Raw genomic sequence first — 14,788 nt, forward strand, 5'->3', positions numbered from 1 at the left:
ATACGTATGTGTGTGTTATGTATGTGTGTGTTATGTATGTGTGTGTTATGTATGTGTGTGTTATGTATGTGTGTGTTATGTATGTGTGTGTTATGTATGTGTGTGTTATGTATGTGTGTGTATATGTATGTGTGTGTATATTGTATCAATATTTTTTTTATTAAAAATAAATTTTCTATCAATCTTGAATGTATATACTTTCTTATCACATAAGCTAATTTTATACTATGCGATATTATAACAATAATATTGATAAAATTTTCTTAATGCCAATATGTACATTTTTTATGATTCTGAAATAATTTGATGTAAAATATAAGTTGCAAATCTTAATATACTGTAAATAATGTAAACATATAGATATTAAATATGTACTAAAACTAACTTCAATAAATTTTATTAGCAAAATGTGACAAAAAAAAATAGAGCTAAATTTCCCCCTTCGATTCGATTTTTCTTTTTTCAAAAAGACAAATTGTTTGATTCATATATGATAGAAATATATATGATAACTCTACATTTAAAATTAGTTATCATATAAAAAAATATAAGCTTTATTCATTACAATGAGGCTGAAGAACGCTGTTTGTCGAATAATATATATTGCAACTCTAATCTAAATGTAAATGATTATCATGAAAATAATAATATTACGAATACATGAAATAAATCTTGCTAGTTATACATGATCAAGTTAAATTTTGAAATAAATCTGAAGATGCTTACTTAAATATTTTATAAAATAGCGAATTACAGATTTATACTTGAATAATATTTCATTAATAATCTATTTATGTACTTGATATAATTTATATGTTGCATTTATTTTTCAACCATGTATTATGTATCTATGAAAAATATATATAATTACATGAAGAGAAAATGACAGTAAAAATATGTATAATTATGTATTATATCTGCCAAATCCAAAATTAAAGTATAAAGAGTATTCCATTCTGCTCTCATGTTTCACAGCAAACGTTTTATGTATAGATTTTTATGAACATTTTTATTATTTAAAAATTCTGAAATATACGTTCATAATAAAACTGATGAAATCATGATTCAATATTTCTGCACACATAAACTCATTAAATAACAATAAAAATATAAAACAATGCACATTGATATTAAAAATATATTTATTCTAATAATATATTTATCCTAATAATGATTGTGATGAATGTCAAAGATATTTCAAAATCTTGAACATTTGTAGAAAGAAAAGAAAAAAGAGAGAATTTAGAAAATAAATCTAAAATATAAAAAAATTCTTACATCTTTGTATAAAATTTCAATTTTTATATACGCTTTTATAACTTTATTCCGTTAAATAATGATTAACTAAAAAAATGATGTGTCGATTATAATTATTTCCTATACACTTGATGAACTTAATATGTACAACAAAATTGCACACATATTAATTATAATACATATTAAATATAATTGTCTAATACAAATTCTAAATATTTTTCACAGCCAAATTGTGAAAATATAATCTGCAAGATGATAATGTATCTCACATATATTATATATATATATATATATATATATATCATTAATATATCTACTTCCAAAAAATAGGAATTGTACACATAAAAAAATTATTAGTACATTTAACAATGCCAGATTACTTTATTTACAATATCTATATACATAAGTATACAAATTCATATGTACTATAATGCATTTTCATATAGCACACCGATTCTTCGTTACTGTTATATAGCTTTCTGTTCAATATCTGTCAATGATGTACTCGAATGAATACTATTCTCTCGTATAGCTTCAGAAATTTTGTCGCTGACACTGCATGTACTTTCGTTTAAAGAATCTTGACTGAAACAGATATCTCCAGTTTCTGATTCTATCAAACTGTTGACTTTTGATATTTGACTAAAACTTGTATTTGTCTCAAAGGTAGTATCTTCAGAACATTCATTTCTACTCTCTTGACTGCACAGTGAATCGTCTAAGTTCGTATCCTTTGAAAATTGGCTCTCAGATTTATCTAACAAATCAGTATCAACCAGTTTTGAACTAGACAGAGATTTACTCTCAGGTCCTTCACCTTTTCTTCTTGTATCTTTTGAGTCGTCAAATTTTTTGATTAAATCTCTCCAGGGATCTTCCAAAAAGGAATTCACATCTACATATGCCGATATATTCACTTGCCTGTACGCTCCTTTGTAGTCCTAAAAAAAGACGTAAAACAAAGTAAAGTAACTTGTAGTTTTTACAATTAAATCCTCATTAAATCCTCAAGTACAATATAGAACTTAGAAGAATCTTTATCTTTCAACACTCAAGTCTCCTCAGTCAAGTCGTTTACCTTTCTTATCTGCCCTTGAAACTGTTTAGGAGAATGCTTGTAGGCAGGATTTCTCTTGTTCGATCTTGGCATGGCGTGATAATTACTCCTATAATTGTTATACCATCCACTGCTTGGACTACCGCGTCCACCGGAAGGGCTGTACCGATTAGCTGTATTATACTTGTTGTATCGCGTCAGTGGTGTGCTGACGTTCAGAGGGATAAAATCGATGTCGTGGGACTGCGATTCTGTATTACTTGCGTGGAAACGCGGAATGCTATTACCCTCCACAAGCTGATAACCTCTACCGCATGTATTCTCGTGCGACTTCCAATTGTATGGCGTGTGCCTGGCACCGTACGGCCGGCTACCATACGCAGGATTGTTCAACGGTGATCTCCTCATTTTTCCAGAAAAACAAACGCAAATTAATCCCACGATATTACGATACACCCACGTTCACGATGGCTCATGGGTTTCACCACACAATGGATTAATACGACATATATATGTATGTAAAATGTAAACGTAAATAAAATACATTCACATTGAAAAGTCAAGCTCTCTCTCTCTCTCTCTCTCTCTTTCTCTTGCGCATGCGCAATGTTGTGACAATGGGCGAGTTCAAATGCTTGTTGAAAGAATGAACATGATTAGTTCTTACCTGAGGATCCAACCAATCATGTTTAATTGCTTGGCGAGTAGCTAGCCGCTTTGTCTAGGGAAATACTACAGTGTATGTCTCGTGTACTATAATCAGAAGCATATAAACGGTTTGTCGCATCGCATACTTCAACACACTCCACATGCTTCAACATGTTCCTACTATAGCTCCAAGTCATTCTACGAGCGCGTGAGTAGGAACTATAGTTGGAGAAAGTAAGAGCATGATGGAACATGTGACGTGATAAATGAGAGGCTCCGCATAATAAAAGAAACAGGGACCAGAGAATAAGAATTTCAACCTATCAGAAACTGTGTATTCCACAATACATGATTTCTGATAGGTTAAAATTCTTAGGAATTCCACACAAGGAACAAGGAACAGAGAACAAAGAATAAGAATATTGCACATGCTATGGCGATAGCAATAGTGGAAACAACCAATCAAATTTTAATCTCCATGCACTTTCCTATGTATAATAGCACTGACATATTGGAATAGCCAATCAAATTTTGGTCTCAATTCACTTTCTTACTGCGCATCCTCGGAAATGATACACCTGAGGATCATTATGGATTTTGAAAGAAGAGGAAAATTACAAAAACGAGCAAATTTATTAGGTGTTGACCAATAAAATAATCAGTATTCTAGTAAATACGCTCACTTTTATAATTTTCAAGATACAGAATCGATTCCCTGTCTTCTTACATAAGGGGATCAATTACTAATAATTTCATTGGCCAGCATCTAGTAAATTTGCTCACTTTTGTAATTCCACCTTGGGATTCAATTCTGTATCTTAAAACGAGGTGAAAATTATAAAAGTAAAAGAATTTACTAGAATACTGATAATTTCATTGATCAACATCTAGTAAATATAATTTTCCTTGTTTGAAGATACAGAATCGATCCCGAGGTGAAAATTACAAAAGTGAGCAATGATTACTAGATATTGACCAATTAAATTATGAATATTTTAGTGAATTTGTTCATTTTATAATTTTCAATTTTCATTTCATTTCAAGATACAGAATCGATCCCCAGAGGTTTCTCTACTATTTTCCTAGTTTTTCGTATACGTTTCTTTTCAAGGCTACGTTCTAAAACTTCCTTTCTGAGAAAGAAAGGAACTTTTACTCTGTATGCTATAGTATACGTTACGTGTACTATATATTTCGAGTCAATTTTCCTCATAGAGGAAGTTTTGAAACGTAACGTTCCAAGAATAGGAACCTTGGACCATCTTTAATAGCCTCTCGTCGATGCTAATGGTAAAATCTCATAAGATATTTCGCTATATAATGAAAATAAAAATCACGTGGAACCGGAAACGAGGAAAATCCGACAGGATCCAAGAACGAGGCGTATCGCACGGTTGGCAACATTGCTTCGCACAACGAACGTTGACGAACGGTCACGGCTCACGTTAGAGTATCGGCGTCGTCACTCGGTTGCTTTGTATCATTCGGTCAATTTTTTTTTTAACGTGTGAGTTACGATCTGTCGTGATACGGATTCAGTGATCAAGGCTCGTGTGATAACGCTCACGTCGCTCACGTGTACGAGAATCGCTCGTACGTCGGTTTAACTGTCGATTTCAGTTTCTTCGTTTTTACGTTTTTCCCCACCCCTCTCCGGTTTATCGATGGACACGTCTGTCGGTTATCACGCTACTACGGAGACGTCGGCGGCTGGAACGGTAATATCTCATTCTCTACATTCCGTATCTCCTTTTCACTTTCCCCATCTCCCGCTTTCTACAGTGCAACTGATATGATCACGTTTCTCTCATATTCTTGGTTCTATGAATGCTCGAAGAATCAATAAATTGAACGATCAGCGTCATGGGCGACGCGAGCGATCGAGGATCGTTCTTACGATAAACGACGATTGGTAGAACTTTTCTTGAAGTGGACTCGACTTCGACCGCCATTTCGCTCATCTGCCTCTCCTTCCATTTCTTCACCGCATTATGACTTGCGATACACATTCGTCTTTTTTGCCTGTTTACTCCCGATATCAGCGAAGCGTCATAGCTATGCGAAAGTAGCTATGAAAAAAAAGAAAAAAAGTTAATGATTCGGAGTATCGAAATTCAGAGTATCAAAGTGGGAGAGGCAGAAGGGAAAACCCGGCCACGTATTTTAGGCGGGATCATCTATCGCACGCGTGATGTATCTTACTTTCTGCGATGAATATGAAACTGATATACATACAATTGGAAAGAGGAAAGATGAAAAATATGAAAGATTTATCTAGAATGAATGAGAGTCAAGAATTCTCAAAGGTCTTCGGTCCTTGACGATTATTGGTCTTCTATAGGTAAAAGTAATCGCCATAAAGATGATCATAAGGCGCATTTAGGAGGTCGATCTTGAAAAGAGAGATGAAAATTATCTCGAAAATTACAGAAGTAAAAATTCAGGCGTGGATCAGTGAAATTATAATATTCTAGTAATTTGCTCATTTTTGTAATTTTTATTTTGTTCCAAGATACACAGGTGTTCCATTTGGTGATATAAGTCCACGCAATTATTGTTCAATCTTTGTTACTCTCTGAGGTCCAGGTTTACAACTCATGATTAACTCTTAACTAAGATTCATTTGTTTCTTATCTCTTTCCAATTCAAGAATTGGAAAGAGACAATGAATAAGTTGAACTTCGGTTAAGATTTAACAGTAAGTTGTGGAACTAGGCCTTAATGGTAAAAAAGATAGAATAATTGTGTCGACTCATTAAGACCCATTTCCATAACTCGTGATAAGCTCTTAATCAAGATTCAATCTATTCCTCATCTCTTTAGTTCCATTCCTCATTTCTTTTCAATTGTTGAAACAAATAAAGAGAGTAAGAATACATAGCTGGATCTAAATGGAAAGCACAATTAATCTCCAGATTCCTACTGCCTGCTTTCCAAAGTATATGTTAGTCTTAGATCTTTTCTTTTTATACTTGTTTCTATCACAATGTAATTTAATTTTATTCTTTGTTCAATTGACTCATCTTTTTCTAATTCTAAGAATTAGGGTCAATCTTAAGGCCAATTTTAGAATTGGAAAGAGATGAAAAATAAGTTAAACCAGTTAAACTTTGGTTAAGAGTTAACTGTAAATTATGAAATTGAGCCTAAAAGTGCTAATGTTTTACTTAAGAACTAAGCGAAGAAATTACTATAATAAAAACGAAAAAAAGTGACGAAAAATAAAATATTTTATCAAAATAAAGGATGTACAATCTTGGCCAAAAATATTATAGGCACCATATGAATTATTATTTTAAGTTGTGATTCATAGATTTGTGATATTTTTTGTAAATTATCCTTTGTTTAAAAAATCCTTTAAACTTATGTGTAATGCTGGTAACCAATAGATAATGCATGTAAAAGAATTTTAAATAAATGAGAAAAATATAAATTCCTATAAAATATTTTTAACCAAATTAATTATTAAAAAATCAAAAAATTTCAGAATCGTATCTTTTTATACAAGAAATATAATATTAATCTAAAAAATTGAAATGATTAATAACTGCTCGGTACTTCCAGGATTAATTTTGACGCGCAACAAGTTTATTCTCCGGATCAAATTGTTGGAATAAAACCTTTCACGTTTCTTGCAATTTACTTCCTCCAGTCCAGTTTTTTGTATGTCGGTTTTTTGCATCTGCTTTATATATCCTGCATTTAAGGTGAATAAGATGAAGAAATATATAATTAGATGTTGAAGAGAAAGGAAAAAGAGAAAAGATGAATAATATAAAAAGCACTTTGTACTTTATGTATTTTTTTGTACTTTTCTCCTCCCCCTCCTCTTTCTTTCTCCAACGTTCTAATTATATATTTATTTTAAATATAAAAAATATGAGTAAAGTTATAAAAAAACAGATCTTTTATATTTCCTAGCTGTCTATTTTTTGTGTTTAAATTTAATATAACGGAAATATTTTTATTTTTATGTAATTTCAATGCATTAATATTGACAAGACACCTATTATTATTGTTATGCAAAAAGTGAAGCAAAAATAATAGATAAATTATTATTCTAAATAATTCTTTTATTATTTGTACCTGAATTATGCCATAATTGCCTGAAAGAATTATTGACATAAACGAATTATTAACATCATACATCAGAATTTTTTAATCTAAAACAAATTATAAAAAATAAAATGTAAAAATTGTTGTATATACGTATTCATTCAACCAATTGAACATTTTGTTTCAGATGGTGTCATCTAATCAGCCGGTAAGAGCATATGAATAACTATATATTTTTTCTAATTAATAACAACTCTGACAAAAGACGTTAAATATCTTATTGAAGAACAAAAATTAGAATTTAAAAATCCTTTATTTTGCTATATGATAACTCATCATCATAATAATATGCTCAAAATATTTTACATTATTATAATGTCATATATTCTGTAAAATTGCATTTCAACACAATTGAGCAATAGCAAATCTCGAACAGACACCATACTTTCTACAAAGGATTTATGGTCGATTTCTGAGATACAAATTTTGTATAATCTTACAGTGTTGCTTTTCTATAACAATGCATTAATGCTTATGATTTTCTCGGTGACCAATACTCGACGCAATAATAATGCGTATGATTTCATATTTCACAGAGGAAAACAAAAATATTTGTTGGCCGGTTGCCGGAAAATTGTCGTAACGATGAGTTACGACAATTGTTCTTGCGCTTTGGTGAGGTGACCGAATGCGATGTGATGAATCGATATGGCTTCGTTCACATGGCACGAGAGGAGGATGCAGCTGCGGCGATCAAGGCACTCCACAATTCCAACTTCAAGGGGGCAACAATCAACGTGGAACAGTCAACTGGAAAGTCACGCGGAGGCGGAGGAGGACGCCGAGATGACAGAAGAGGTGGACCAATGAGAGGTGGTAGGGGGGGACGAGACGGTGGTAGAGACGCTCGTCCTGGACCATACAATGATAGAAGAGGTTGGTATTGTTTGTACCTCAGTTTGTATCATAAATTCCGACAAGACTATTTTCTCATTTAATTTTCTTCAAATATCTACATCGTCCCTATATATGCATTTGCGCCACACTCTCAATATAGTCGTAATATTCAATATTATTGCCGTAATATTTTCGTTGATGTTTTGCTTTTTTTCGCTGTCCTGTACCAATGAGTGTAAAATAGGAGATTCGTCTCGCTTAAGCCTCCGGAGCCACACACTTAAATCTGTAACACAGTTACTGAGTGCTTCTCATTTAGTAACACAAATGTCGTTCTATCTTTGTTACTCATTGAATGCTAAAACAGACAAAAAATAATGTTTGTGTTGACTTGTATCATTAAATAGAAAGCACGGGATTGTAAGATTTATTTATGTTAAGTGAAAGGCATTAATTGATTTCAAGAAATCAAAATAATATAAGAAAAGAATGAATATATTTTAATAAGAATAATTGTAGAATAAAAAAATTAAATTGACATTTTTGATAAAGAAATTTATAATTGAGTGAGTTTAACATCTATCATTAGCTTCGGAGGCTAAAAACCATCTAGCAAGGCTCTCTAGGCTACATTCAGAATCTTCATGCAAATGCACCCAGGGTTCTTGTTTAATATTCGCTGAACAAGGATAAAATGATAATACTCCGAATTTTTCCTGAACGCACCCCTTCGCAACGATATTACGCAACGACAGTAATCATTTGAGAAAATAGTATGTTGGAATAAAAAATGACATTAAAACCTTGACACGATGTACACTAAAAACCAATTCCTTATCTCGGCATGCTTTGCAGTTCTTCCGATCCAACTCGTTGGTTACGATGGATCTGCTGCAGGTGGCGTCGCGACCGGGTACACCGATTACAATCGCGGGGCTGGTGACTTTAGCGGCCGTGGAGCGGACTTTGGTGCCGGCTACGGCGATCGCGGAGCTTATGGTCAGAACGTGGGTGGCGCGGCGATGGGTTACACTTCGACGGCGCCGGGGATGGGCGGTGGATACGGACCAGCTGCAGGTGCTGTGGGAGGATACGGACCAACTGGCGCGGCGGACTATGGGCGAACAGCTGATTATGGTCGCGCCGACTTCGGTGCTAGAACAGACTACGGTAATCATAAGGGTGATGTTTGCAACTTTAAAAGTATGTGATTTTGTCTCAAATAACTAAGTATGTGACTTTGTATTTTGATACAGATGTGGAGTAATTGCGAGTAAATCTTTGTTATGTGAGGTGTAAAATAGAAACGGTATAATCTTAGCTTCAAGATGAAAAATTATTATTTATTTGTCTAAAATTATCTGAATTTTACATTGTAATCGTTTTGAAGAATTAAATATAGGTTAAATTATATTTACATGCTCATTGATATTCTTTAGTATCTGTATTTGTCACTTGATACGCATATTTAGTCATTTATTAACTTTATAGTTGACAATATGATTTCCGTGAGACGAAAGGAATCCACAAACTTTTCAAGTGAAAACAAATAAAAAAAATCAATGTAATCGAGAATCTTAATATCCATGTTGTATAGGAGTTGGTGGAGGCATGGCCGGAGATTTTAATCGTGGCGCGCCTGGCCCAGTAGATTATGGTCGTACTGATAATTTCGGTGCCAGTCGCACAGTCGATTATACAGCGAGAAATGATTATGACCGAAGTGCGGCTGGACCGATGAGAAACGGTGGTGCCGTTGCTACTACTGGGTATGGAACTGGGTACACTGATGTGGGATATGATGAAAGCCACTGGTAACGTAGCTTTTCTAATTCTCTTTTGCTCCTTTCTCAACTCTACGAGACCGTAACTCTCGATTCTGTTGCATTTCTAATTCGATGCCGAGTTGTCTCTCAAATCAAAGTAGATTTACAAACAAGTAAATGTTACATGTTTTTAAAGGCCATTCTTTTGTTTATATTGTACAAAACATCGAATTGTAAATACTTATTCTATTTTGATTTGAGAGGATACAACATTAGTCATCTTTCAATTATAAAATTTTTTACATGAGATTTTTTAATATATAATCTTGGAAATTTTATATAATAGTAATTATATTTTATATAATAGTAATTTTATATAATAGTAACTTTATTTTTGTTTATGAGAAATATTTTTTATAATACGATAAATTTTTTATATTATTTATTTTCTTAATAGAAATTCTTTACTTAGATTTAATTAATTTTAGGACTAATTTAAGTACAGTAAAATGTAGATCATTTATTTCGATAATTTATTACGCTTCCAGTTATTAATAAATGCACAATTTAAAAATTCATGATAGAATTATACATTAATCCGTAATTAGAAAATTGGAAATTATAATATATTAGAAAAAATTAGAAAAAAATAATTATATAAAAATTTTATCTTTGGAAGCAATAAATTTAATAATTATCTATATTTTACTGTACGCTTTTATTTTCTTTTATTACAACAGCACAATACACACATGTGAGAAAATCTTTTTTTATTTAAATCAAACATTATTTTTTATTTTTATTATGTTTAAAGTTTGAATGTCAGCATTGGAAAGAGAACCAGGTTTTTTATTATATATGTTTTTTATTATAATTGTAATTGTGTATAAATTCTCGAATCGTGCAATTTTCAGTGTAGACAGTCAAACTTTTCCTATTTTTAAGATAATTTTAAGTTTTGTTTTATTATTAAATAATTATATTATAAATAATTATATTATAAAATAATTTAGATCTCTGAGATTTTGATCAAATTTAGTTTTTTATTATATTAAGTTTATTCGTACATTAGATTCACTAAAAATATGGGTACGAATACATTTATAATTGACAGTTCAATAAAGTTTACAGAGCTCACAAATGAGCTTTGCTTTGTTTAAACTGTTATCGTTATATTTTATTTTTATTTCAACCTGAGAGACTTTTTCAAATACATAAAATAAAAAATTTTTTAAATAATTGAACGATATGTATTATAAAATATTGTTGCTTCTGTAACAAAAGATAAATAATAGTATATTATTAACATAATATAAAACAAAAATATTAAATGTCACTCAGGATAGAATAAAAATAAGTTAATAGAATTAAATTATGTACGACAGGGATTATCCGGGTGGGCCAGGGAATATGATGGGTGGGCCTGGGTGGGTAAATCAGGGAGCTTCAATGGCCTACGGAGTGAGGGACGGTCCTCCTGGTAATGATATGCATCCATTTGACAGGCCAATGAGCACTGGACCTAGCTACAGCACAGGGGCACCTAGTTACAGCACTGGTCCAGGACCACAAGCTGATATGTTTAGTAGAAGACCTGGCAGTGCCGTGCCCAGTGGCGGATATCCACCAGTTGCTAGCGGGTGAGTTGCAAATCGTAACAAAACATCTTTCTAAAACAGGCCTATTCAACATCCAACTTGTGAGTTAAATGCTCCCATTTCTCCATTGTCTCATTGAACGAAATAGAAAAAACAAAACTATAGACGAATTCTGCTTAGTGTCTGTTCTTTTTTTGTTTTCTTTCTATCTCGCTCAACGATGGAGAGGAAACATTTAGTTTGCGACTAAAGTTTTGGATAGAATTCTTTTTTTTTTCTTTCCGTATGGAAAACGGTATTTTATGTTGCAGCTATGCCGAGGGATATGACAGACCCGATGCGTATGGTCCTCCACGTGGCGGCGGACGGTAAGTTGCACTTTCTTAACTTTACCTTATATATAATATTTATCTGTCTCATTGATAAAACTGCGGTTATGAAAAGTAACACACGTTTGAAAAGCGAAGAGAATCCATATGCGTATGCTTGTCAGTTGGCGTTTTTACTCTTCTTTGCGTTATATACGCCACCCTCGTTCTTGCCTCGATTATATGTAATACATATGCAATTTCTATATATGCGGATTCGATGCAGGTTGAATATTTCTGTAAAAGTATAAGGTGTGACACTTAGCGCGACACTCGACCATGTACGGAAGCGTTTACTTTCGCCGTTTACGGTGCCGTTTTGCGTATACGAAATTGTTGCTTTTATTGATAAATTTATTGGAAGCCGACGTTTCTATCTTATGAGTGTAAAAGAGAACAGAGGCTGAAAATCTCGCATGACTGAAAGTCTCGCAAATCTAAATTAAATCTAAATGACCACACGTGAAATTAATGACTGCATTTTATACATATATTTATAATTTTTATATATTACATAGAAATTTTTCAAGTATTCGACATATATTCTAAGTTAATTTCATTTCAATTAGTTACAATAACATAGTTTTGATATTTATATAATAAATAAAGGTAAAAGAAAAATTATTTGAGAAAAAATTTTTAAATTTTTATGAATAAATTTGGAATCTTTTGTAGATTAAATAATGTTGTTTTTTTACTTTGTGAAAAAAAATTATGTACATCAATTGGAGGACTTGTTGCTACGACATCAGTATATTTGTGATATATCACCTCTCTTCTTTTACGTACTCCGCAATGAAGATTCTCGAGCACGTCCGTTCACGATGCGCTATGCGATCAGCCTGCGGCAATTCCGTAATGGCGAGATGCGCTCGGAAAGGCGGAAACTTCTCCCGTAAATACGAGAAAAAAATATCTCCGGTTACATGGCTGACTTTTGCGAGCAATTCCGCAGTGCAAAAGATGAATTCAAATTTTTGCAGTCCGTAGAGACACATCTCAAAGAAGACGGAATCTCCGACCTTGCACATCTACCGCACGTTCATCGCGAATACAAACTGACCGCGAACACACTGCGCCTCTGCGCATCGCAAAATTGCAGTCTGCGAAACTACAAACGCACGCCTTTCGCATTTGCCTCTGTTCTCTAAGAACTTTCTGAGACACTTTCCCAATTTAATGTCGGTGTTTCGAGAAACGAGAAAAAAAGATGCGTTGTAACCATGCGCCTATGGCGAACATCCGACAAAAGGTTTTTCGACATCGTGAGACTTGAGACTCTTCTGTTCTACACGGAGTTCGAGTCAATTTCCAAATGCACTTGCGGCGATGCACGGAGAGATGATGCACAATTGCGGCGTGTCGACCAGCTTCTGACATGTATGACAGTTAACCAGAACTGAGTATGAATTTTGCTCTCATCATTTTAAGCGTTACGAATTTATATTTTCGTATAAATTGAATTGCTCCTTAAAATGCTTATATATATAATATTTTGCCATAATGTACTGTAAAAATTTGTATTCATTATTTACAAGCAATGAAATTCCGATTTTATCACTAAAAAAAATTTAGCGGAACAATTTATGAATAAATATAAGTTGACTAAATTTAATAATCGGATAATGGAACGATAAGAACGCCCAGATCTGGTAGCTGTGTTTCACAATAAATCTGCGTTATATGCGCTGCGACGTGAAACCAAAAAAAAAGAAAGAAAGAAAGAAACATCCACAAGGCTTCCTTAAGTATACGATTATCATGCCGTTGGAATTACAATTTCGATCCCGTATCACAGAATGTGTCTCGTGATGATCGCGCATGCCAGTGTTACATCTTATACTTTCTTCTTGCTCCTTGCATAGCAAGGCGATCACGTAATTAATTCTGCGATTTTTCATTTTTTGACCTTTTAGCTTCCCAGGTCCGGCAGACGCAATGCCACCGAGGTACTAAACATGTACTAAACGCACTAGCGCATGCGAAAGGCAACCGAAAAAAACAAAAATCGTAAAAAAAAGATCAGCCTTTTAGCAGCGATCACTCGCTTATCGGACTCGATTACCTAGGAATTGCCGTCTGCGTTCGTCGTTGAGTCCACGATAATTATAATGAAAACTATATAAAACTTACAATAGAACTTAACGTTTAGTTGTATCGTAAAGTACGGTAAGAATAAGGAGGATATCAATAGAGAATATATAAACAATTATTTGAATTTAAATTCAATTTTTTTTTCAAGTACATTATTAATGAGTTCATATATGAATTGATCAATTAATCAATTTATTATTGGTAAACCTGCTGTTAGCCTATTGTATGTTTAAAGAAAATTTTCGACATTACATTATTCATGGAGTTTATGTTCGTAATTTTTTTCCTCGCTCCCTTTTTTATAAATAGATAAATTCCGGTATTACCTAAGTGTGGGTTTAACATTTTGCTCGATTTAATGCTCTAACTGCCTACAATGTAGCGTATATATGATTTTGTTATATCCTATAGTGCTTAGTATTAATTCTACAAAAGGTGACTTATGCTACAATAATGATGCTGTATAATCGTTTTTTACACATAAGAACTTGAATAATATTTTCAAATGTTCATTCATAAAGCAAAGAATAGCAATTATCACAATGTACCTTTATATAAAACCAATAAAGTGCAAATGTGAATGCCCTAAAGCAATCTTTATAAAAGAAAAAATTTTCTAATAATGTAATATAATTCATCTTCTTGCAGTCTTTCTGTGCGCAAAATTATCATTAATTTAATTATTTACCAATTGTATGCCATTATATTAAATACAATTAAAACATTATTTCATTAAAGATCTATCATCTATTTTCAACATCATTCATGTAAGAAAATAGTCATTTTTACTTAAAGATATTTCATTTTTATTTTTCTCTATGTCTATTTTTTTTATATCGTTTTTTTTATACTATCAATATTAAAGTTTTTTATTATCAATATTAAAGTATGCAATCTTTACGTGACTCAATTACTCCATAGAAGAAACCATCAACTTATGCAGTAACATCGGAGTAGAATACTAGTTGTCCATCTAATACATCAACTGTCATTCGTAGCAGCGAGCAGAGCAAGCCAAAAGCATAGATTATTAATAATCAGCGTGCG

The 14,788-nt window shown here is 32.6% G+C and overlaps 2 protein-coding genes across 2 annotated transcripts; one reads left to right on the top strand and one right to left on the bottom strand.

The window, feature by feature from the left end:
* Positions 1-1,724: 1,724 nt before the first annotated feature.
* Positions 1,725-2,722, bottom strand: LOC105618244. Its single transcript, XM_012199785.1, has 2 exons — positions 2,336-2,722; positions 1,725-2,198 (listed from the first exon to the last, which is right to left on the bottom strand). The coding sequence occupies exons 1-2, from the start codon at positions 2,720-2,722 to the stop codon at positions 1,725-1,727; spliced, it is 861 nt and encodes a 286-aa protein (XP_012055175.1).
* Positions 2,723-4,626: 1,904 nt separating this feature from the next.
* Positions 4,627-13,603, top strand: LOC105618245 (RNA-binding protein 4.1). The gene is made up of 8 exons (XM_012199786.1): positions 4,627-4,680; positions 7,206-7,226; positions 7,615-7,954; positions 8,771-9,085; positions 9,513-9,729; positions 11,067-11,321; positions 11,591-11,647; positions 13,564-13,603. The coding sequence occupies exons 1-8, from the start codon at positions 4,627-4,629 to the stop codon at positions 13,601-13,603; spliced, it is 1,299 nt and encodes a 432-aa protein (XP_012055176.1).
* Positions 13,604-14,788: the final 1,185 nt, after the last annotated feature.

Source organism: Atta cephalotes (assembly GCF_000143395.1).
Source record: "Atta cephalotes unplaced genomic scaffold scaffold00016, whole genome shotgun sequence".
Taxonomy (NCBI): domain Eukaryota; kingdom Metazoa; phylum Arthropoda; class Insecta; order Hymenoptera; family Formicidae; genus Atta; species Atta cephalotes.